The 25,043-nt window shown below is 39.2% G+C and overlaps 1 protein-coding gene across 1 annotated transcript in view; it reads right to left on the reverse strand.

Annotated features, from left to right (window-relative positions):
- Nucleotides 1-25,043, reverse strand: part of LOC137616390 (dentin sialophosphoprotein-like) — a 379,565-nt gene that overhangs the window by 73,820 nt on the left and 280,702 nt on the right. The window contains exon 8 of the mRNA XM_068346092.1: nucleotides 12,111-15,331. Within this exon, the coding sequence (XP_068202193.1) occupies nucleotides 12,111-15,331 (3,221 nt within the window). The remainder of the gene's footprint in view (nucleotides 1-12,110; nucleotides 15,332-25,043) is intronic.

Here is a 25,043-nt window from a genome sequence, read left to right on the forward strand (position 1 = left end):
CTACAGAGATCCATGCTCTCAGATGGTAGTTTATTCCAAATACTCAGACCAATACGTCCCTCTCAACAGAAGCTTTCTGGATTCTAATGACCTCCATAATAAAAAAAAAGGTAATCCTGTCTCCATCCCTAAACACATGATGTGAGAAAAATTGCTGTTTCACAAGCATTATTAGTTAATATGCAATTTCAGCACATCTAGAATTTTATGGGTTGGTGTAAGCATAGGGTATTAATTAAACACTACCGGACACAAACCCAAGCAGTACAATATTCATGTATGGTACTTGTCTTGTTTGCGACCCATACATTGGGGAGAACCCAGAAACAAGGACCACTTTAACAAGGTTCTTCACTAAAGCGTGATGACAGACACCAACTTGTTTTCTGGCGTCATTCCTTATGAGGTGAGTCAGACTTGATAATTTTTCTTCTTATCAATACAAACACGTATGTTGTTGTATGTTATTGTTTGGTGGTAGATGATTGTCTTCGAGGGTGCAAAAGTCTACTCAATTAATGTTCTGGTATTAGTACTTGGAGATAACACAGCACATTAATCCCACAAAAAATTATTCTGATGAAAGAAAAATTACAAATTTTCCTTAACTATACTGTACTAACCTTGGGCTCTTTACAGTGGATATTTCAGAGAATGCTGAAAACTAGCCGAAAGATTTTTTAGCGAGGTATGACTACCTACCTCTAGGTAGCGGGGGGGGGGGGGGGGGGGGGGGGTAGACCTACCACCCCCCTCACACACTCTCACTGGTGAAATGCCTTCACTTTTCAATTGCAGGCAAGACTTTCTCGGGGGTTAGGTGATGGCAGGACAGGTATGTGCAAAGAGCTCAAGGTTTGTATAGTTAGAAAAATACAAATTATTTCCAAATTTGTCATTTGATCCTAAACAAATACAAACCCTTTTTTTCTCTACAGTAAAGACTCGCCCTTAGGTAGGTAAAAGTCTTAAACCACTGGTTGATTTCTGACCCGGGATGTGATTCTGTGCTTCGCACAGGCTTAATAAAAACCTCTCAAACTCTCAGAACGTATCAGAGAGCTAACTACCTGTGCAATTGGTGTGATTCTATGTGAACTAAGCACTATGACTTGACCAGGTAATGAATAGTTTGGAGTTGAACTCCCCTCGCTGGGAGGAGGAAGGGGACGTAACGAATACACATCATATTTTAGGCTATACAAGGGATGTGATTTTTACCTGCAGGAGGAGGAGGTCAGCTTATAGAGTGCCATGGATGCTGTACCCCAAGAGGGGAAGATGAAAGGAGAGAGGCCAGTTACTCTACCATTCATCCCAAACTTATCCCGATAAACGTCTGCCATCAACCAACTGCTCCTTGTCCTGCAAGGGAACTGAGGTATCTTGGACCATATTTGTGCTGTCACCACAGGACCTAGGTATTCAGTTTCCTGTGAGTTATGTTTTAAAGGTTGTGGCAGTGAAGGTCATCTGATGCTTTCAGACACCAGTTTGAAAAGCCTGCACCACAGAGCAGTTCTCTTTAAATGCTAGAGACATACTATGCCCTTAACATTATGAGCCTTGGGTCTAAAAACTTTTGGAGAAGAGTCTTCAGTTCAGGGACCGATCTATATCCTATCGTATCCAAGAAGAGATTGTAATCTTGGTGACTCTTCTTTTGACCCTACCTGTGCTCACGGTAACTTGTTCATGTCCAATGAGCTACCGCAGATCCTATAAGGTGACGCCTCCGCAATCTTATAATACATAGTAACAAATATCTGAGACATTCAATCCAGAAGGGCTCGAACCTTTGGATAGCTACATCTGGAGTCCGTGGCTTGGCAACAAACTCAGGGATGAACTCGAGTGTTACTAGACCTCCATTCCCATGCTGAGATATGTCGTAGAAGAGACCATGCCCTTCACTGGCACTCATAGCCAAGACCAAAGTGAGAAGGATGGAACCATCTTAAGAGTCAAGTCGTGTTCTGAGGACTGACTAGCGGCATAAAGTATTCCTTTCCGAGAGCTTAGTTCAAGAACTACGCTCTGAGATGGTGGTTTAACTTCTGATTTAGTAACCAATAAGCTTGACACTCTGAATGGGGAGTGACAGTTCCGTCAAGGTAAAATTGACTGTTCAAAATGGAATACGAGGTTCAAAGGCAAGTAGTATCCTGTAATGGTCGAGACCGAGCAAGTCTTTCCTCCCCTAGGTACAGTTCACTTCCCTGTCCCAGGGGGAAAGATAACAAGCGGCATGAGACTTTCCACAATCTCAACCTTAGTTGATGGACCACTTCACCTGATGGGAGGTGACCGAATACCTACTGGGGTATCCAGCCATTCTTTTCATTACTGATTGCAAAAAGCCTCCCAGAAGGAGTTATGAGTAGTTCTGAAAAGGTGAGATCAGTTCTCTCGATATCTCGGCAGGAAGGAATGGAGGATTTGGGTGTTATTCTGCTTCCTGCCACTGGGGAACTATCAGGGTCATCGATTGATTGATTGATTGATTTGAGGTTTTCTGACATCTTGACATCTAAGGTCACTGACCCTGATATTTATTATAAAGAATAAAAAAATATTCAATTAAAACCATAAAAGAATAGATATTTTAAAAATTAAGTAGCTTTCAGAAGACTTGCTTCTGAAGTAAAGCTAAAAATACTGCTAGTATGGTTAGGACACATCATGTCCAAGAATCTTGGCAAGGATGAACTTGCCAGCCTCACTTCAGGCATCAAACAGATATCTATTTCTTTCACTACTATAAGTGGGACATTTGGTCAACAAATGCCTCACTGTCAAGGGTACCACACAGTCGTCGCAATATGGCTGGTGTTGGCCAGTAAGCAGATATTCATGTGTCAACTAAGTGTGACCAATGCGGAGACGACAAAGAGTAGTCTCCCACTTTCGGGGCATCCTGTTATACTTCCAAGAGGATATAACATTCTTTACCCATCGCATCTTATTTTCAACCCAACAATCCCAATGCTGTTGGCAACTATTAGAAATAAAATTCTTAATGTTAGGTAAAAAATCATCACAAAGAATGGCCAATCATCTTGGTTGTCATCGATCGCTCTGTCGATGTCCTTCTATGAATGAGTCTCCTCCTCAGACAGAAATGGTGGGAAATGCATACGCATTTAATGGATGTCGGACAGCCTCTACTAGAGGTGTCTAGTTACTGTTACGATCTTAAAATCGTTACAGGTTCTTTAATAATTAAAATAAATGTTTCCAACAACATGGATTGAAATAGAGGAAATTAATATGAAAAGAAACTCACGGAAAAACACAACACGTTTATTTACAAACTTATACAAAGAAAATCAATGTTACTAATTTGTTTACTTTAACTGACAAACCAAATCAATCAAAACATCAATAAAACAGGGGAACAGTCAGTAAGGTAGAAATACTTCAGGAATAGTTTTCTGCAGTTGCTGAGACGATACTGGTACGGAAACTTCAGGCTTGAGAACGTTGCAGAAGTGCGGCTGAAGTTCAGATGAAACTGGAAACTGACACGATGACTGGATTTGAAGTCGTCACAGGAAGGGTGGCATCAAGATAGGACATCAGAAGTCTTCTCCAAGACTTCGAAGATAGCGTTGAACTCAGGCATGCTGCAGGCAGTGTTGGCTATTTCACGTCACAAGCAAGGAGGGCTGGCGGCTTCAATTTGTCCCTTCTTCTCGGCCATAACAGAATTTTTTTGATAGGCATTTGTCGTCTGAAGGGAGGGTTAGAATCTGGCTCTATCAGACTTCTGGTCTTCTCTGCTTCTTATCCTGTTAGGACTTGGATCTCATCTGCTTTGGACATAGTTCCTCACTTGTCATATGTCCTGTCTTATCTCTCTCGGACAGTCTCTTCTTGAAGTTTATATACCCACGTATGGGTGGAGTTAATTACAGTGGGCAGTGGTCATTTCCACTGAAGGCGTTCTTTTTAACAATTGCGTGTCTCTATTGGCTTCCTCAAAAACACCAACTTCGATCACGCCATGGAAGCTTCTAGAAGAAATTTCCGATGCAATCTGGACCACGTGTTAAGTCGTAACAAAAGGGCAACACGAGTCCACCCATGATGACATGTTTTATAAACAAGGATTTCCCTCAGGCTCGGTTTCTCAAAATATGCTGACTCCACTAATTAAGACGATGACATCTTGGTCAAAACAGGACAGTCCCCTTATCACAGCAGGCGCTCTCATCGAGGCTCGGTTTACTTTCAAAATACTAACGACAGTGAAATGATGACAGGTTTGACCAAACAATACGGTAGTCGAATCTCGTCTCGCTGCTCACACATTTGGAATAGATATTTTTGTCTTTAAAACATATCCTTTTAATAGTATTGAATCTACCCATGACAATTACCCCGTACTATTTAACCGTACCTCAGAAACTTTCGGATATGAGACGTCCTGGTCTGCCATCTCGACCACAATTCCTGTCAGGGACAAGACTTAGATGGCTAAGCAAGGGAGAGAAAGATCCCTTGAAGCCAAATATCTGAGTCCACCTGGTCAGAATGACTACTAAGAAGTTTCCTTGTCTGTGAAGGTTGTCTGACACTGAATTGGGTTGTCAAAGGTAATAGACTTTTCTCCTGTCTAACTCCATCTTCTAAAGGCTAGACGGACAGTAGTCGTGCAAAGAAATTCTTAGACCGAGTGTTCTATGCTGTGCCAAAAATACCTTGTATGGGTATTCTACCAACATCGTGCTCCAATGAACATACTAAGGTGTAACAAGAAGGGAGTTGTTATAAGAGATTAAGAGTGAGTAACATTGCACTCTAATCCAGGAAGACTTGTGTGGCACTGCTGATAGGTGTTGGAGCATGGCTCAGAGGTCCCATGCCATGACAGGTGAGTGCTGCCCCCAACTTCTTTTGAAGCATCCCTCAAGGGCATCAAATGTGGGGAAATACAGGGAATGTCACCTTCCATGAAAAGGCAGGTGATTTCTACCTCCCAACTCGGGTCTCTCTATTACCCTGATACTATAGGTAGTCGTCGACTTACGAGCTATGCAACTTATGACGGTTCAACTTTACAACCATTTTTCACTGTGATGACGTCACAAGTATGTCAGAAATAGTATATTAATAGGAAAATTTTCTTGTCGAGTTCACGTCACGTCCTGTGATATATGTATAGTGGAAGGTGCGCTGGCAAACCAAGTAATTTCCTATTGTATTAGAGAGAGAGAGAGAGAGAGAGAGAGAGAGAGAGAGAGAGAGAGAGAGAGAGAGAGAGAGAGAGAGAGAGAGAGATTCATATAATAAAACTAATAATAAGGTTTATAAACGAACTGTATGAAAACTGTGATACCCTGTAACATATTGGTGCTGATGTAATATTCATTATGAAGAGACTTTGAATGCTAAGAAAATTGTAAAAACAACTTTATATTATTCGTACTGTATGTGCGCATAATTGCAATATGGTAGCGTGACCTTGAGATCAGCTGATGCCTACCGAAAGTAAATCGGAATTGTTCATTATTGAAATGCTCAAGAAATGAAAAAATAGAATATAAACATGCTTAATCAAACACAATAATGTCTATTGAAATATGAAGGCTTCTTAATGAACTAAAAATTAAATAATGTATGAATCTATAAAAATGAACTACCCGTACATGCACACGTACACACACGCAGGCACAGAGAAAGAGCAAGAACGTATTCCCATGATAACAAATAACAATGGCTAGAAATGAACTGTATGAAAACTGTGATATCCTGTAACATATTAGTGCTGATGTAATATTCATCATGAAGATATTAAGAATAAGTTAAGGAATTATATACAGTAAATAATACGCCAATCGTATGTTAGCAATCTTTCAATAAAGTAGCGAGACTTTCAGATCAGCCTATCATAACCAAAGGTAAACAAAGTATCAACTGTTAAAATGCTTCTGATATTGAAAAATAGATTACAAAAATGCTTAATAGAGCATATGATACCCTATTGAAACGTAGATGATTGCTGAATCCTGACGCATCATAATAAATCTACGGAAACTTGTGGCGCAGCCATTAGTGCGTCCGTAGGAAGGGACATGGTGTTTCCTTACGTCTTTATTCCTGACTTGGACAGAGAAACTTTGTCTCTCTTTAGAGGTTACTTGCCTTTTCTAAAATTGCCAGTTCAAATGGTGACTGCTGGGATAAATATTAGCAATTTTACCCCAAATGAGGAAAACCCCTAAAGGTTAACTCAATGTCCGAGAAACCTATCCACTGAGTCTGATACAATTTTACCACTCATCTAAGGGACGAGGAGGAACCATAGTTGCAACTAGAGTGAGCGTTCTTGTGAACACTTGAAGAGTTGAGCACAGGCCTGAACCTCGCACTCTATACAGTACTGGCAAATCAATTCTGAAAAGATAACTCTATGTACATCCTTGGAGGAAAACAGTGATAACCAGTGGTTAAAGTCTCTGGATACTTAGTCAATGGAAGGAGAAAAGAAGCAAAACGTGTCACTTCGCGTAAAGGATTAGGGGAGTCCGGGGATCAGACTCTATGGCCTTCTTATTACCCCTTCATTTTGTGGCATCCTCCACCAGTGAGGCAGGTGAAAGTGATGCCCTTTCTAGAGAGAGTATCCCAACTTCCATTTGCCCTAGAGTTGAAGGCGCCATTGACTTCTCTTCCTGGAACATGGTTCAGCATACTATAGCTTGTATCGTAACTCAAGGAAAGGAGCAAAAACAGTTTGTACCAGCAACCCTTGCAGGAGAAAACTAGTCTCTACTCAAGATTCCATCAGACAATTGAGAGGAGCAAGAATCATTGACTTACAAGTAAAAGATCAACTCTCATCCAATTGCCCAAGGACACTGAGACATCGCTAGACAAGTAAACTTTCACGTCGATCGCTGTTGAGACATGCGATCAGTTGCAAGCAACTGTCGCTGTAAAGGGAAGGTGAACACGCCTCCAACTGCCTTTGCTAAAATGAGAGTAGGATATATCTGTCCACTGTGGATTGGTAAATATTGGAGTAGCCAATATCTCTAGCTGGTAATGGCATTACAGCAAATCTCCTAGTAAATTGATGACAAGCAATTGATCGATTGTCAACGATTGGTCACAAGCGACTACTTCTGAAGGACAAAATTGAGACGTATCTTCAATCACATTTATCAGACAGGTAGTTGTGCGCATAAATTCTGTTATGGACTCTTCCAGATGGCAAATTTCCTCCGATTTATTGCAGGAATTCTGTGATAGGTTACCCGCGGACACAATGAAGATCCAGGTGCAGCCCAAATGGTTCGTTGCATTCGAAACTTGATTGGAAAATATTGATGTTAGCAAACGAGACCACCTCCTCCCTGATAACAGTTATCCCTTAGAATAGGCAAATCCATTTCATGTCTCTCTGTTCCCAATCGGAAAAACTGTCATACGCTCTGAAGATTCCCTCTCAAGGGAACAGACTTGCTCAGGGGAAATTCAAAGTCTAAATACTTTGATACTTAAAGATGTACGATCCTGAGATGTCAGGGAGGACCTGACTGGGATGTTGGGGGGGGGGGGGGTCTACTGAAGGGTAGACTACAATGTCTGGTTGCATGATGGAAGGCAAGTTACAACCATCAACTGAGAAAAGAATGTATTTGAATAAAGTTCCAATTGTTTTGTGTTATGGTAAGTAGCTCTTGCTACTACTCACGGGCATGCATCCGTCCGCGAGGGTAGCACATGTAACTAACGGAGTAAACAGCCTTCATCGGGCATACTAGGTCGCTTGCCTGCATGCAGAACTGCCAAAATGCAGGTACCTATGTAATATATCGTGGAGTCGCTTGCAAGAATAATGCATGTGCAATGAAGCGAAACATCTTTGCTCAAAAGGAAATGATTGTTGACTAGCTACAGTATTGTGAACATGAAAATGTTCATGAGCACATATAGCTAGCAAAGAGAAATCTCTTTCGGTAGTAGGGCCTTACCCGTTCCTTGGGTGGAACAAGCTTACTTGTAAGTGAATATATGTTTGCTATTGTTTGTAAACATAAGCATGAGCTGATTCAATCCCATAGAGAATAAAGACTTAAAAGAATAACCTCAAAGGGTTATGTCTTACAGGACCCTTGGGGCTTTGAGGGCACAATGAAGTGAGGCAGAGCTTGCAAGGGACTGGAAACCGATACTATGTGAGTGTTCCGATGAGTTCTCTGCCCCGTAGAGAGGAGAAATCTCAGATAATAGCCCAAAAGAATTATGTTTCCCAAAACTTGTTTCAAAACCACAGTGAGATATGGCGGCTGCAAGCAGTCGGAAAGCATTATATACGACAATGGCTAGGGTTGAAATATGTCTAACAAGTCATACCCTGGAGCATAATGGTGGTAGTAGGTTGGCCACGGCAACAGCCACCTGTTGAGATACTACCGCTAGTGTGTTATTGGTTCCTTTGACTGGCCAGACAGTACCACTGTACATTGGATCCTTCTCTCTGGTTACGGCTCATTTCCTTTGCCTACACATACATCGAATAGTCTGGCCTATTCTTTACATATACTGTACTCCTCTGTCCTCATACACCTGACAACACTGAGATTATCAAACAATTCTTCCTCACTCAAGAGGTTAACTACTTTACTGCAATGTAATTGTTCAGTGGCTACTTTCCCTTTGGTAAGGGTAGAAAAGACTCTTTAGCTATGGTAAGCAGTTCTTCTAAAGAACCCTTTAAAATCAAACCATTATTCTCTGGCCTTGAGTTGTGCCATTGCCTCTGTACCATGGTCTTTCACAGTATTGGGGTAGAGTTCTCTTGCTTGTGGGTACACTCAAGTACACTTTTCTATCTTATTTCTGTTCCTTTTGTTTTTTAAAGTTTATATATGAAAAATTTATTTTAATTTTGTTACTATTTTTAAAATATTTCATTTTAATTGTTAATTACTTCTCTTGTAGTTTCCTTATTTCCTTTCCTCACTGGGCTATTTTCTGTGTTGGAGTCCTAGGGCTTATAGCATCCTGCTTTCCCAACTATGGTTGTAGCTTAGCAAGTAATAATAATAATAATAATAATAATAATAATAATAATAATAATAATAATAATAATAATAATAATAATGCAGCAACCATAAGTGGCTGGCAGGCCTCCTTAATTGCGGCAACAACCCTTGACGGTTTCGTCTAGGCGAACACCTTAGCACTGTACTAGCCAGGAGGCTGTTATTATGAGGGTGTTAGCTTTGAAGGTAATTAAATACCAAACCAAGTGACACAAATGGTTAGCGACAGGGACAGGTGGAGGCAACTGCTGCCAATGTCCAAGACACGGTACTTCATTAGTAGTACAGTAGTAGTTAGCGAGCACCTGTAGTTGCGCAGACCTTAGCAGAGAGGGGTTTCCTTAGTGTCAGGAATGGTTTCTCTTATGAAAAGGAATAGTCTTGTAAGGTAGGATTATTTCCTTAAGCATACATGAAAAGGAATAGTCTTGTACGGTAGGATTATTTGCTGAAGCATACAAAGAACACAAACACTGAGGTTGATAAGTAAGGTCTTGCCAACTCATTTGGTGAGGTGAACGCTGGCGAGTACTATCGTAAGTTGGCAAGGTGAAAGCTGTAGAATGTTAGTGAGGCAAATGCTGGTGAGGTGAGCAATAGCAAGGTAAACGCTGGCGAATGCTGCCGAACATTGGCAAGGCAAACGCTGGTGAGGTGAGCAATTGCATGGCAAATGTCGGTGAGTCGAAGGTTGGCGAGGCGACCACTGGCGAATGCCGAGAGCTGTAGAAAGTTGGCGAGGTGAATGCTGATAAGGTGATCAACAGCAAACTGAACTTTGGCGAGGAGAACGCTAGCGAACACTGTATAACGTTGCGAGGCAAGTGCTGTAGACTATTGCCAGATGATAGTTAGCTGGAGTTGCACTTTTAGATGGCAAGTACGGACTACCAAGGTAGTGTGTACTTGAGGCAACAGTAAGCTTGACTTCTCTACCTTATGCCCCTACCAGAGGAAATATTCATTTGCAAGGAGACTACAAAGGCTATTCTGAACTTATAGAACCGCAAGTTCTTCCTCGTGAGAGGCAGCAACCCAAGGCGCAGCTCCCAAAGAGCCTGGTCTAAAAAACTCCATATGCTTTGTTGTGCCCACTGGACATAAAGCAGGTGTAATTTATGTAGGCAATAACCCTGAAGGATTATTGTCTACAAGACTCGTAAATGGGTGAGGCGGCGACCGCAAGCAGTCGGCAGGCATCACCATCTGTAACAAAGACTCAGAAGGGAAAAACTAATGAGACTTATTGGGCTCTAGGGGCATGATGGGTGGCAACCGCAAGAGTCAGCAGGACCACTCTACAGAGGGGCGTCGTACTTGTGGATGTGAAAGGCATTCATCAGTTGAAGGTGCTCTGTGTAGCAAACTTGCATACCCTCAGCCTGCTGAGATGACTCAGACTGAGGATGGGCATCATAAGCTACAAGCTGTGAAACATGACCGAAGTCAGTTTTCGGGTTCTCCTCGAGAGTATAACCCAATGGGAAACACTGATGGATACTCGTCAGCAGCTTTTCTTGTTTGGCTACTGAAGTAGCATGAACAAGAGGAGGAGCCGAGACTACTGCTGGCAGAGACATGGGAGATTCCTTAGACCTACGTGTGCACTCCTGCTGTGTCCCTGTCTGCAGAGCCTCAACAAATAATTCCTTAACAGGAAGACCCAAAAGCCTCAGGGAAGGAAGTTGTCGCAAGCGGTAAAAAGAAAGACTCCCATGGTGGAGGGCGCCATTGCTTTGCTAAGGGAAGAAACGATGTCTGCACCTATAGGTTATCCGAGTCGGAAAAGCAGGATGCTAAAAGCCCAAGGGCTACAAAATACAAAATAACCAAGTGACGAAAAGAAACAGATAGAATAGTGTGCCTGAGTGTACCCTGAAAAAAGAGAACCCAAGACAGTGGAAGACCACGGTACAGGGGCCATGGCACCCAAGACTAAAACTCAAAAACAATAGAAGAGCTGCTTGCCATGGCTAGAAGAGTCTCTTCTAGCCTTACCAATTATAAAATATCAAAGTGCAGTAGTTAACCCCTTGAGTGGAGAAGAAGTTTTCAGTTATCTTAGTATTGTCAGGTGTATGAAGAAAGAGGATGTGTAAAGATAGACCAGACTATTTCGTGAATGTATAAGTAAAGGGAAAATGAGCTGTAAAATAGTGTGTGATTTAATGTACAGTGCTATCTGGCCAGTCAAAGGACCCAAGAATTCTTTAGTGGTAGTACCTCAATGGGTGGCTGGTGTCTTGGCCTACCTACTAACAGTGCTTAAACTTGAAGGCCTCTCTTATACATACCGAGTCCGTGCTTTGCACGCTGATGCACTGGCCCTACAACAGAGGAGACAATATTTCTTTGGTATTCATGCTGTATTGGATTCCATTTTAATTTTTTTCAGTCCTTGGAGACCACACAGTATCTCATCAAAAGTATTTCCTTCGTCAAAACCATTTTTTTCATCCAGTCCATGTGGTCTATTTTCACTTGGTCTATTTTATAAATCATACCTTGCTACACTTTATATTCACATTTAAAAAACTATAAGGGAGAGCCATAACAGAGATTAGGAATATCAATAAGTGGTTTCATTTAATCACGAAGATAATAATAAAATGATCCTCAACATCTTAAAAGCAGCCAATTTGTCATGATTGGACCCAATGAGGAGTCAAAACTTCTCTTGCTTGAGGATACACTCAGGCACACTATTCTATCTAATTTCTCTTCCTATTGTTTTGTTAAAGTTTTTAATAGTTTATGTAAGAAACATTTATCATCCTTTACTATCTATGAATAATCAAAATAAGGTTCATATCTGGGCAACTGACATCAATAAGTTTAGCCGCAACAGACCCAGGCTGGAAAAGTATATGGCAAAGATAAATGAAAGTTTAGGTCAATTTACTTCGTAAAGAGAAAAACATAAAATCAGATTCAAGACACCAATCTTATCAATGCCACTTACCTTCAAAGAGCCATGTGTATTCTAAAAGTTAACAAAATAAATGGTTGTCATTATTCATAAGCATAGCATGTATAAAACATAAGACAACTCACCTCTGTCATCAGCCTCATCACCAATGGGTTTTCCTTCCTGCATCAAAACTGATGTATTATCACAGCCACCAGGAATAACATCTGAACGACTGTCTTTTGGTTTCCCAATTTCTTTTTCAAATGAAATACTCTTTTGTTCATCTTTCAATGATCCTTTGGGACTGGTGTTACTCCAAACATTTTGGGGCTGGTCTTCAAACTCTGTTTCTGGCAAATTTGAACATGAAGAACTTCCAATATCATCAATATCGCCAAAGAGATCACTTAATGCATGGCTATCTTTTTGCTTTTTACCCTTACTGAAATCCTGATTTACTTTTGCTTTTCTGTCAGTTTTCAATTCTGCATCATTAACTTTAAGATTTTCTAGCTTTACATCTTTACATTTTGAAAAACTGTCATCTTTATTATCACTTCCTTTAAAAGCAATACAATCGCCATTTTCTTCCATTTTCTTATCAAACAAGAATGATCCTTTGGATGAAGACTTTCTACCCACTCCATTATTCTTTGAGCTATCAAATTTGACAAAATTTTCATTCTCAAATGTGTCCATTTCCCAATAGTCTGTGTCAATATCTTTACCAATAAGGTTTTCAAGCAGAGATAGTTTACTTTTATATTTTTCTGGAATCTCTACTTTTCCATTTTTATCAAGATTGTCACCATGTTTGGTTTTTTTCAAATGATATCTCTCCTGTACATACAATTCCCTTTCACTATTAGATTTATGTGCCTTTTCTTCTTTTTCCTTTATTTGAAATTTTCCACACAAATCTGATTCCTTTATTTTGCTATTTTGTTTTTCATATGTCACATCTATTTTTTGCAACACAGACTTTTCACTTGAGTGTGAACGGGATTCCATTCCTTGACATTTACTGTTGTGACTCTCTACTTCCTTGACTTCTGTATCAGACATTTTATGTATATTTGTATTTGAATTCTTTCTAGCATTTGCAATGTCACTAATCTTGTCACTCGGTTTTAAATTTCTTCCTTTTGTGGAATGCACTTCCTTCAAAAGGGGATCCAATTCATGTTTACTTGTAATATATTTGTCGTTGAGCTTTATTTCCTCTTCTCTTCCAAGAAGTTTATCACAATCAAATGAATGGGATTCCATTTTACTGATACATTTATTATCATATTTTTCTTCATTTACTAATTCCTTACTTCTAACAACATGTTTTCTACTTTGTTTTCCTTCCATTCCCTTTCCATCAGTTTTTGAGCAATATTCATTTGCTTTAGTATCATTTTTCTTTAATTCTCTGCCCTCTGACTCTTTATTATGCTTTCTTTGTGAATCTGCACCAACTTTAATTTCCTTTTCTTCAGAAATATGTTTTGTCCAAGAAACTGATTCTTTGCCTTTACAATATTTTTCACTGGAAGCACGTACTGGATTGTATTCTTCTGCCTCAGATTTACTAACCTCATTCATCAGTCTCTTTGAATGACTAGAATTATTATGCTCGTTATCACTAGTGTCTTTTGTGTGGATTTTACTAGATTTGTACTTGGAAGTTTCCTGTCTTTCCCCCAATATATCTTCGGAATTTGAGTTACTATCGCTATCATATCCAAATAATAATTCTGACTTAGATTTTTTTGGACCTTTTGAATATTTCATAGGCTTTTCCTCTAGCTCTCTCTCTTTTTCAACGTCCATCTTACATACATTTCTTTTTTTGTTAATATTTTCTTCCTTTTTCAAGTCCCCAAACAATTCTGAAAATTTTGTTTTCTTAAATATTGGTAACTTTATAGAACTCATTCCAGTACGTCTGCGTTGACTATCATCTGATATTTCACCAACATTACACTTATTTTTGTTTAGTTTATTTTCTTTTGAGACCTTTGTGATTTCAGTGAAAGAACCTTCATTTTGATTTTCTTCAATGTAACTTTCATCCAGTTTCCCTTCCTTACTAGGTTCTCCATTACTGAAAATCTGTTTAGGTTTGCTGGCTAAAACCTCATTTACTGCAGTCAAGGGCTTTTCCAGATTTTGACCTTCAACTTCACTAGTTAACTCTGGATGGGCCATGCTGCCTTGAGGATTCTTTTTCTGGAGACTATCTGCCACACAGTGACTGCTAACCTCATCAGCAATGTTATTCAAACACTCAGTTGTGGAATTGTTTTCTGGCTTTGAATTTTTAGAATTACTCAATTCTTCAGTACCTGGTGGTAAGGGATCATTTTTACCAATACTGTTGCTTTTACTTATAATATTGTCATTAGAATTAAAATAATCATAACTCCACAAGGATCGACCTAACAAATGACTTGACTCCCCTTTTAACCTTGAATGTGGACTACGAGATCGTGAAGAATCAGACTTTCGGTCATGAGAGGAAGCTGGTGAACTTCTGTCTCTTCTGTTCTCCCATCGATGAGATCTATTTCGTCTGTGAGGAGATAGTTCTCTACTATGTTTTGCATGACTATCATACCTATTATGATAACTTCTATGATCCCTTTTGTCTTTCCATCTAGAAGAGTCCCAATTTCTATCTTTTCTGTTGCTTGAACAAGAAGGTTCATAATGACTACTATGATATCTGTCATGATGTGAATATTTTGAATGATTATGTTTATATCTTGATTTGCTATGATCACCCTCTTTATCCCATTCACTTGTCCTTTTGTGATTATGCTTGTGCTCATAGTTACTGCCATGTCTCTCTCTGGAACTTGAAGAAGAGCAGTGCAATGACCTGCTTGGAGATCTTTTTCTTTCTGAGGAAGTACATGGCTTATCATCATGAGAATCCTCCTTTTGTAATTCCTTGGGTGTGTCTAAACTTGAATCTTCATTAGAGCAGGATGCTAAAACCTCCTTATCTGGCGATTTCCTCTGAGAGGGTAAAGGCTCAGACATAAGGGAATTAGTTTCTTGAATTACATCACAGGAAAATTGGGCATTAGGTTGCTTTACCAGCTTTCTATCATTTGTTAACAGGAGTTTCTTAGAAGATGAAAAAGCAATGGTTTGTTTTTCTAGAATGTCACTCAGTAAGTCCTTGTCAGTTTCTTCTGACTGAGTGTTAACAATCTCAAGCACTTTATTCTTTACTCTTCCTGAGTAAGAGGCATGAGGAGTGAAAGCAACATCACGAAGGCGACGTGCTGCATCTGCCTTCCTCTGGGATGGTAAACGAGCAGCATCATGTGTTGCTCCTGCTAACAGCTGATCAGCATATCTATCTTCCCTGTTCAATAAATTTATAATCTCATCAGCACATGCATACTTAATATCATACAGGTTATTCTAAAAATAAAATCATAATACACTCGAAAAATATTTCACACAACTCTATGAAATGACAAAAGATTTGGGTATTTTCATACTAAATAATCTCTTTCATATATAGACCATTAATCAATACATTCTTCAAAGTTCTAGCTTTCCTAATGTAAACAGATATGAGAAGTCATATATCTATTTGGTTCCATAAAAATACAAATCCTGTACGTACTGTATTTGGAGTAGCTTTAACTATATTTTGAAAATGCCAAGAAATATATAAAAAAAAATATGACAAATTTGGAAATAATTTTCATTTTTCCTAACTATACAAACCTATAGCTTTTTACATAGGAGTATCATTTCGGCACTAGCTGAAAACCAGCCATAAAGCTTTTGAAAGGTGTAACTACCATCTGCTGTTAGCGGAAGGGGGTAGCGGGGTAGACTAAAGACTCCGCTCACACCAGCACTAGTAAACACTCGTCACTTTGAAATTGCGGCAAGACTTCTGGGGGAAGGTGATGGCAGGACCAATATGTGTAAAGAGCTATAGGTTTGTATAGTTAGGAAAAATACAAATTATTTCCAAATTTGTCATTTGTTCCGGGACTATAGACAAACCTTACGCTCTTTACATAGGAAACTCACTCAAAAGGTGGGTGGAAGTCCTAAAACTAACTGGCTGGAGACTGTTCCGGAGTGCCAGTCTATGCTTCGCACAAGCCGTTTAGAGAGCACCATGACACCTCGTGATTCTTATAGGATGAAGGCCTGGGCAATCGGTGCTAGCATAGAATTTAGCAATGTGACTTGACCAGGTAAGCGTAAAATTGGACCTAAGACCATCAGCTCCTCACTTAACCTAACATTGCCCGAATCAACCTCGCTTGAGAAAGGGAACATAACAAATATATACACATCAGGTTGCACAAAGGGCAGAGTACTCACCTGCAGTTAGAGGAGATCAGCTTGCAGATTTCCTCAAATTCTGAGCCCCAAGAAGGGGGAAAAAAATGAAATAGGATGTGGCCAGTCATCTCCTACTTCATGCTTCATAGTCCTCAGCCATGTAGGCCTGGGTCTTCCAACTCTTCTAGTGCCTTGTGGAGCCCAGCTGAATGTTTGGTGAACTAATCTCTCTTGGAGAGTGCAAAGAGCATGCCCAAACCATCTCTATCTATCCCTCATCATGATCTCATCCACAAAGGGCACTCGAGTAATCTCTCTTATAGTTCCAATCCTGCAATTTAACTGCCAATATTCTTCTGAGGGATTTGTTCTCAAATCTACTAAATCTATTAGATTACTTCATGGTCATAGCATGACTCATGTCCATAGGGTAACAATGATCTTACTAAACTGATATATAGACTGATTTATATATGTAATTTCAGGCGATTTGACTCCCAAATTTTACTTAACCTAGCCATTGTCTGAATTGCTTTTTCCAATCTTTCACTCAACTCTAATTCTAAAGACCCTGTACTGGAGATCATCGTTCCTAAATACTTAAAGGATTCTACGCCATTAATCCTTTCTCCTTCCAATGATATTTCATCTTTCATTGCAGGTAGTAGGTAGTAGGTTGACCAGGACACCAGCCACCCATTGAGATACTACCCCTAAAGAGTTATGGGGTCCTTTGACTGGCCAGACAGTACTACATTGGATCCTGCTTTCTGGTTACGGTTCTTTTCCCTTTGCCTACACATATACCAAATAGTCTGGCCTATTCTTCACAGATCCTCCTCTGTCCTCACACAACTGACAACACTGTGATTATCAAACAATTCTCCTTCACCCAAGGGGTTAACTATTGCCCTGTAATTGTTCAGTGGCCACTTTCCTCTTGGTAAGGGTAGAAGAGACTCTTTAGCTACGATAAGCAACTCTTCTAAAAGGACACTTCAAAATCAAAACATTGTTCTCTATTCTTGGGTAATACCATAGCCTCGGTACCATGGTCTTCCACTGTCTTGGGTTGGAGTTCTCTTGCTTGAGGGTACACTCGGGCACAATATGCTATCTCATTTCTCTTCCTCTTTTGTTAAAATCTTTATAGTTTATTTAGGAAGTATTTATTTTAATGTTGACATTGTTCTTAACATATTTTATTTTTCCTTGTTTCTTTTCCTCACTGGGCTATTTTTCCTGTTGGAGCCCCTGGGCTTATAGCATCCTGCTTTTCCAACTAGGGTTGTAGCTTAGCAAGTAATAATAATAATAATAATAATAATAATAATAATAATACTCAGTTCTCATCATTACTGTCTTTTTTCTATTTATCTTCAGCAAAACCTCAAGTGATATTTCATGCATTCTGGTAAGCAAGCATTGCAAATCCTGTGGTGTTTTGCTAACAAGTACATCATCATCAGCATACTCTAGGCCTGCTAAATTCCTATCACCAAACCAGTCCAATCCCTCTCCACCATCTTTGACTGTTCTACACATTACAAAATCCATGAGAAGGATAAACAACATAGGCAACAACACATTCCCTTGGAGTACTCTGCTGTTCACTGGAAATTCATTTGATAAGACTCCATTAACAATTGCACTTGCTATGCTCATGAACAGACAATCAAATTTACATATTTAAGAAGAATTCCATAGTAACGCAGGACTCTCCACAAAATTGGGTGGTGCACCCAATCAAAGGCTTTATCATAACCCAAAAATTCCATCAAAAGGAATTTCTATATTCTACGCATTGCTGTACGTCTCAAAATGAAAATTTGGTCAGTGCAACTTCTACCTTTTCTAAATCCTGCTTGTTCATCTCTCAGCTTTTCATCAATCTTTCTCTCCAGTCTCTTTAGAATAAGCATACAATATACTTTCATAACTGACATAAGTGTTATACATCTGTAATTATTGCAATCAGTCAGGTCTTCATTTTTTGCTATTTTCACCAACACTCCTAACTCCCATTCATCAGGTTTTGCCTCTTCATGCCACATTCTACAAAATAATCTTGTAAGTAGCCTGAGAGTCACTTAATCTTCGACCAGAATCCTCTCGGCTTTCCATCTCCTAAGTTTTTTGAGGATAGCTTCGACTTCAAACACTCTAAATTCATTCATGGGCACATCAAGATCTTCATCAGCTTCAGGTATATCAATAATATTATTCCCTTCATATCTCCTATTCATAACCTCACTTTAAGTGTTCCATCCAACGTTGTCTTTCTTCCTTCTGTTGCTATATCAGAACCATCTCTCTTTTAGATGGGTATATGCTTCTTTTTTGCCTAAGTCGAGATTTCATTAATAATACTATGAGTATTTTTTACACCATAACCACTTCCTGAATTCATAGCCTTGTCAGCCTCATCTGCTTTACCTCACTGTCAATACTGGAATACTTAGCATGCTCTACCTTATAATTCTCATTCTTCCTCGAAAACTTCCAGCAATCAATTTCTGTCTTTTCTCCTTTTTATAGTATCCCAAGTATCAGTTGATATCCATGGCTTTCTCCCTGTTACTGCATTTCTTAATATCTAACAATTCTTCATTAATTGTCTGTTCGTCTCTTAAAGTCTCTAAGACTGCAAATCGATTCCTACATTCCATTGCAAATGTTTCTCTGTGCTCTTCTAAAAACTTAGTTGTATCAAACCTAGGTATTCTATCAATCTTTCTGTTGGGTGCTTTGTTTTAATTTCAGTGTAGCAATGAGGAACTGGTGATTACTACCAATATCTGAACCTCTATAGCTTCTTACATTTCTCAGAGTACTCCTTCTCTCTTTATTAATGGCAATGTGTTCTATCTGATTTTTGTAATTGCCACATGGTGAAATCCATATATACTTGTGAATGTTCTTGTGTTGAAAAAGAGTACCTCCAATGACAAGATTGTTTCCTGAACAGAAACTTATGAAATGTGCTCCACTTTCATTTGCAACTTTGCTTACACCCTCGACACCCTTCACATTCTCTATACCTTGATTTTTTCTTCCTATTTTAGCAGTGAATTCGGTCACCAATCACAATTTTCATATCTCTCTCGGGGATCTCATCTCTTACCCTCTGCAGTTCTTCATACAGTATTTGGCTTTCCTTTCTTCAGGAGAATCATTTGTTGGGGCATAGCAAACTATAATACTCATATTGCAGTGCTTTGATTTGAACTTTGCTAATGACAATCTACTATATATAGCTCTCCACTCGGTTAATGCCTTACAATATATATATATACATATATATATATATATATATATATATATATATATATATATATATATATATATATATATATATATATATATATATATATATATATATATACACATACATAAATACATACACACACACCCTATTTCCCGTGTCATAAGACGCACCTTTTTTTCCGAAAAATTTCCCCAAAAATCACCCAGCGTCTTAGCACCACCAGGTAAAGTTGTAATGACATACAAGAACTCACACTTGCCAGACTTAAAATATATGCTGGAAGTTATCTTTCATAAGTAATGAATAAATCAATTTGTTTTGTTATTACACTTTGTTTAATGAAGTTAACAGTATATTCATAATACCGATTGTTATGAAATTGCTGAAATGTTTTGTTTTGGTCAAGAGCTGATGACACAACACCACCTACAGGCAAACATGCCAACTAACAGCATCCGAGCCGACATCGCAATCACCCTCACCTTCACTGCAATTGAGCAGCAACACTAATCCAAGAATGGCATCAAATCAGAGAAGGCAATCATACAATGTTCCTTACAAGCCGCAAGTAATCGATTATGTAAAACAACACGGCAACAGAGCTGCTGAGAGGCACTTCAGACTGCCACCAACCGAAAAAATGATCAGAGAATGGACGAAGCAAGAAGAGTTTATTCGAAAAGGAGAAAGGAGAAACATGGTATATGCTGTAAGGAAGCAAAATTCCCACAACTAGAAGAAATTATGATGTTTGTTAAACAAACATGCTGGATGCAAACAAAACACTAAATATGCAGTGTTACGCTTTGCAAACCTATTACGTGTTAAGCACTATGGTGGAAAAAAAGAAAATTGGGTAACCGGTCTGTGGCTATTTAATATTAACCAAATATATTTCACATGGCTAAAATACAATAAAAAAAATTTACTGTGACACACAGAGAATCATACTGCAAAGCTGCTGAATACGGTCGGTAGGTAGACTGTAAAAGCCTCTACAACGCAATCACCCTCACCTTCACTGTTATTCAGCAGCAACAATTGTCCAAGAATGGCATCAAATCAGAGAAGGCAATCATATAATGTTCCTTTAAAGCTGCAAATTATCGATTATGTAAAAAAAACACAGAAACAGAGCAGCTGAGAGGCTCTTCAGACTGCCACCAACCAAAAAAAATGGTCATCGAATGAAGGAAGCAAGAAGAGTAATTAAAAAAATGAGAAAGGAAAAACATGATCTATGCTATAAGAAAGCAAAAATTTCCAAAACTAGAAGAAATTATGATGTTTGTTAAACAAACATGCTGGATGTAAACAAAACACTAAATATACTGTGTTACGCTTTGTAAACATGCTACGTGTTAAGCATTAAGATGGAGACAGAAAATTGGGTAACAGGTCTGTAGCTAATTAATATTAACCAACAATATTTCATAATAGGGCCAAAATACAATAAAGAATATTGACTGTGACGTACAAAGAATCACACTGCAGAGCTACTGAATACGGTCGATAGGTAAGCTGTAAAAACCTCTTTCTTTTTTCCCAACATTACTTGTAGAGCCTTATGACAAGAGAAACACGGTGTGTTTGTGAGTGGCCCCGGCTTGAGGAACCGTTTGATGCTCCTTATACTGAAAATATGGGAGACCAAGACCCCCCCCAATGACTTCCGTGATGCAAACATCATTACCATCTTCAAGAAGGGAGACAGGGAGAACTGTAACAACTACCGGGGAATATCACTACTAAGCATCGCGAGTAAGATTTTCGCTCGGATTCTCCTTGACCGCCTCCTTATTCTCGCAGAAGACGTCCTGCCAGAGTCCCAGTGCGGCTTTCGACCTTCCCGTGGGACCATAGACATGATCTTCTGTGCGCGACAACTACAAGAGAAGAGCCTCGAACAACAACAGCCCATAATGTTCATCTTCTGGGATTTGAAAAAGGCCTTCGACAAAGTACCTCGACCTGCCATGTGGGCTGTCCTCAAAAGATATGGCTGCCCACCCGATTTTGTCAAGCTGGTGCGTGCCCTCCATGACGGAATGGTTAGGAGAGTCTGCCACCAGAACTCTCTTTCAGACCCATTCCCCATCCACGGCGGCCTGAAGCAGGGCTGTGTTCTGGCCCCGACGTGTTTCTCGCTATACACCGCAGCAATGCTCAACGAGATTCCCCCAGACACACCCTCAGTCGACCTACGTTTCCGCATGGATGGAAGCGCTTTCAACCTCGCCAGACTCCGCGCCAGAACCAAGACCACCTTGTGTGCAGTGCGAGAACTGCAGTATGCTGACGACAATGCCACCCCAGGTCAGACGGCAGAGGACCTGCAGTCGTTAGCTGATGCATACAACTCTGCCTACGAACGTTTTGGGATGCAAGTCAACTCAGACAAAACCAAGACCCTCGTCCAACATCCACCAGGACTGATGCTCCCCAACTTCAATACCACAGTGAATGACCAACCGTTAGAACAGGTGGACCAGTTCTCCTACCTAGGGAGCATCCTAACATCAGCTCCCAGAAGCAAAAAGGATGTGGAGAACAGGATCAGGGCAGCCCACTCCGCCTTTGGCCGACTCAACTGCCGCGTATTTAACAACCACGCACTGACAATGACCACCAAAATAATGGTGTTCAGGGCAGTAGTCCTCTCCACGCTCCTGTATGCATGTGAAACATGGACGCTATATAGAAACGATATTAAAATCCTAGAACGCTTCCAACAAATGAAACTGAGGCAGATCTTGAAAATCCCCTGGGAGAGCCACACCACCAACATTGAAGTCTTAGAACGTGCCTCGCTGACCAGCGTGGAGGCCACCATCATCCACCACCGCCTCCGCTGGATAGGACACGTGCATAGGATGGATCCATCTAGGCTCCCAAAGAAAATATTCTACGGAGAACTGACCCAGGGCACCAGACCACGAGGAGCCCCGAAAATGCGCTATAAAGATCAACTAAAGCGCACCCTGGCTCAACTGACATCGATCCTTCCTCATGGGAAGAAACAGCCAGGGACAGGAAAACCTGGAGGAGTACAGTACACCATGGCACTGTGGACTTTGAGGAGAGGAGGAGACAAAATGAGGAGGCTAGGAGGAGAAGAAGGAGAGAGCGATTAGAACAGCCCCGCCCACCACCTACCCTCCCTTGTGAACACTGTCCGCGACTCTTCCACCACAGACTAGGACTTAACAGCCACATCAGGCATAAGCACCCACCCCACAGATAGGAGGCTGATGGCTAACGACAGAACCCAATACTCGGACACGAGTGGGCGCCGACGACGATATATATATGTATATATATATATATATATAAATATATATATATATAAAATTATATATATATATATATATATATATATATATATATATATACAGTAGGGTCCCGAATTATACGTGTTCGAATTATATGATTCCCCTTTTCTGCGATCCCTATTTTTCTAAAATAAATTTTCTGTATCTGCGAAGCTGTTCAAAGTCTGCGAGTCAAGCACTATAAAATGTATCAAATCTATTGTCTTTCTAAGTATATTGGTAGCCCTAAATACTGTACGGTGATTTATAATAAATGTTACAAAACAATATTAACATTACATCTTATTAACATAATTTCATAATGAATAGCCTATTTAAGGATAAAATTCCACATCAACAATGAAATCAACTGTTAACTGTGCGAGTCCAGCTGACAAAATGTAAACAGAATTGTGGTTACGTTCTCGGCAATCTTTATCTTTCTCCAACCTTACGATAATTGTAATAATAGTGTTAATGATGGTACATTAAAGCATTATTTTTGTTTAGTACAGTATATATAAAAGCCTTATTTTTCCCTCCGGGCGTTCAAGGTTTTCACGAGTAGACTGGGTTTGTTTATCGGCAGTGAATAGCCTAAACTTCGGTAACGAGTCGGCAATATTTTGTCATATTTTAAACAGTATACATTTGATTTGCAAAGATTAGTTTTGTAGAGTAGACGGTAAAATAAAAATCTCTCTCTCTCTCTCTCTCTCTCTCTCTCTCTCTCTCTCTCTCTCCGTAAGAAATAAAACCTTAGTTCACATATGGCAACTTGAATTTAAGAATGAAATTAACATGACAATTGTTAGTTGTGGCGATCAATTCCTCGCTTCAGGAGGTACACGAAACAAAAACACGGCATTCGATTAAAACAGCTGATCTCTCTCTCTCTCTCTCTCTCTCTTTTTCTCTCTCTCTCTCGTGTTATACAATACTTACAAAATGGATGAAGAAACCAAAATCGGTTTTCTTAAAGTGTCAATTAAATACAAAACGAACAAATTATACCGTGTATACATCCATTTCAATCATAGCTTAAAATACGGTATCCGATTTCGTCAGCAAACCACTATTTTTTAGGAAACACCATTCTATTCCAGAAAATTTTTACTCTTTAAATAGTCAATTGCTCTATAATAAAACATGTAATTATTTTCTAAATTTTGGGTGTGTTTTAAAAATCGAGTATTGCTGACTTCTTTTTGTTTTACTTTTGGCTTTGATCAGATCAGCTGATGTCTAGCTTCCGCTCTCACGAATATGTTAACAAAGAAATGTTTACACCATTTCTTAATTTATTCAAACCATCAATACAGTTAATATTACATAAGGACCAATGTGTTATAACCTATGATATTTATTGTTTAGTACATTTAAAACCATCTCTCTCTCTCTCTCTCTTTCTGTCACATCGAACGTAATAGCGGTAACCTAATTGTTCGATGACTTTAAAAATAGGCCTAGTACTTTCTTCTTTTACCATTTTTGCATATGGTTCCATAATTGAAGAGGGTACAAGTTGACTTATAACTGAAGTTAGGAAAAGTATTTTGGATATGGAAAGGACAATTATCTTTCGTAACAGTTTAGAATTATCGTAAATTATCATTCTGTCATTAGCGGCAGTTTGCTATTGTGGATTAAACCCATAAGGAAAAATAAGGTTTCCAGCTTTGCTACGAATTTAGGAATTTATATGGATACGATAAGTAAAATATTTGTAATAACATAATGTTAACTAGATGTTTGTAATAACATTAGTTATCACTTTGATCATGTGTGTTTAATGCGTTTGTTTGTTTATTATGATCGAAGATGGAGCGTAAACAAATGGAAGGTTTCCGTTTCAGGCGGCGTCGTAAAGAAAAATATTATATAAATGGCATTCACCTCATTTGGAAGTTCTAAGAAAAATTAAGTAGAGCATTGGTAATAACAAAATCAACATATAATCAATACTTGGTAAGATTGCTGTCGATGCAAAAACTAACCTATACACAGATGTGAAAATGCGTCTGTTTCTTCGTTATGATCAGAGATAAACGTAAACAAAACATTGGTTGTCGTTTTCTATTGTGGTTTTTGGCGTGTTTAGGAAACGCATGATATAAAATCGCCTTTATTTTGATAATTTTTGGATTTTCAATCATACAACAAAAGCCTAGTCTATAGAGTGATGG

The sequence above is a fragment of the Palaemon carinicauda genome, chromosome 22 (genome assembly GCF_036898095.1).
Source record: "Palaemon carinicauda isolate YSFRI2023 chromosome 22, ASM3689809v2, whole genome shotgun sequence".
Classification (NCBI taxonomy): domain Eukaryota; kingdom Metazoa; phylum Arthropoda; class Malacostraca; order Decapoda; family Palaemonidae; genus Palaemon; species Palaemon carinicauda.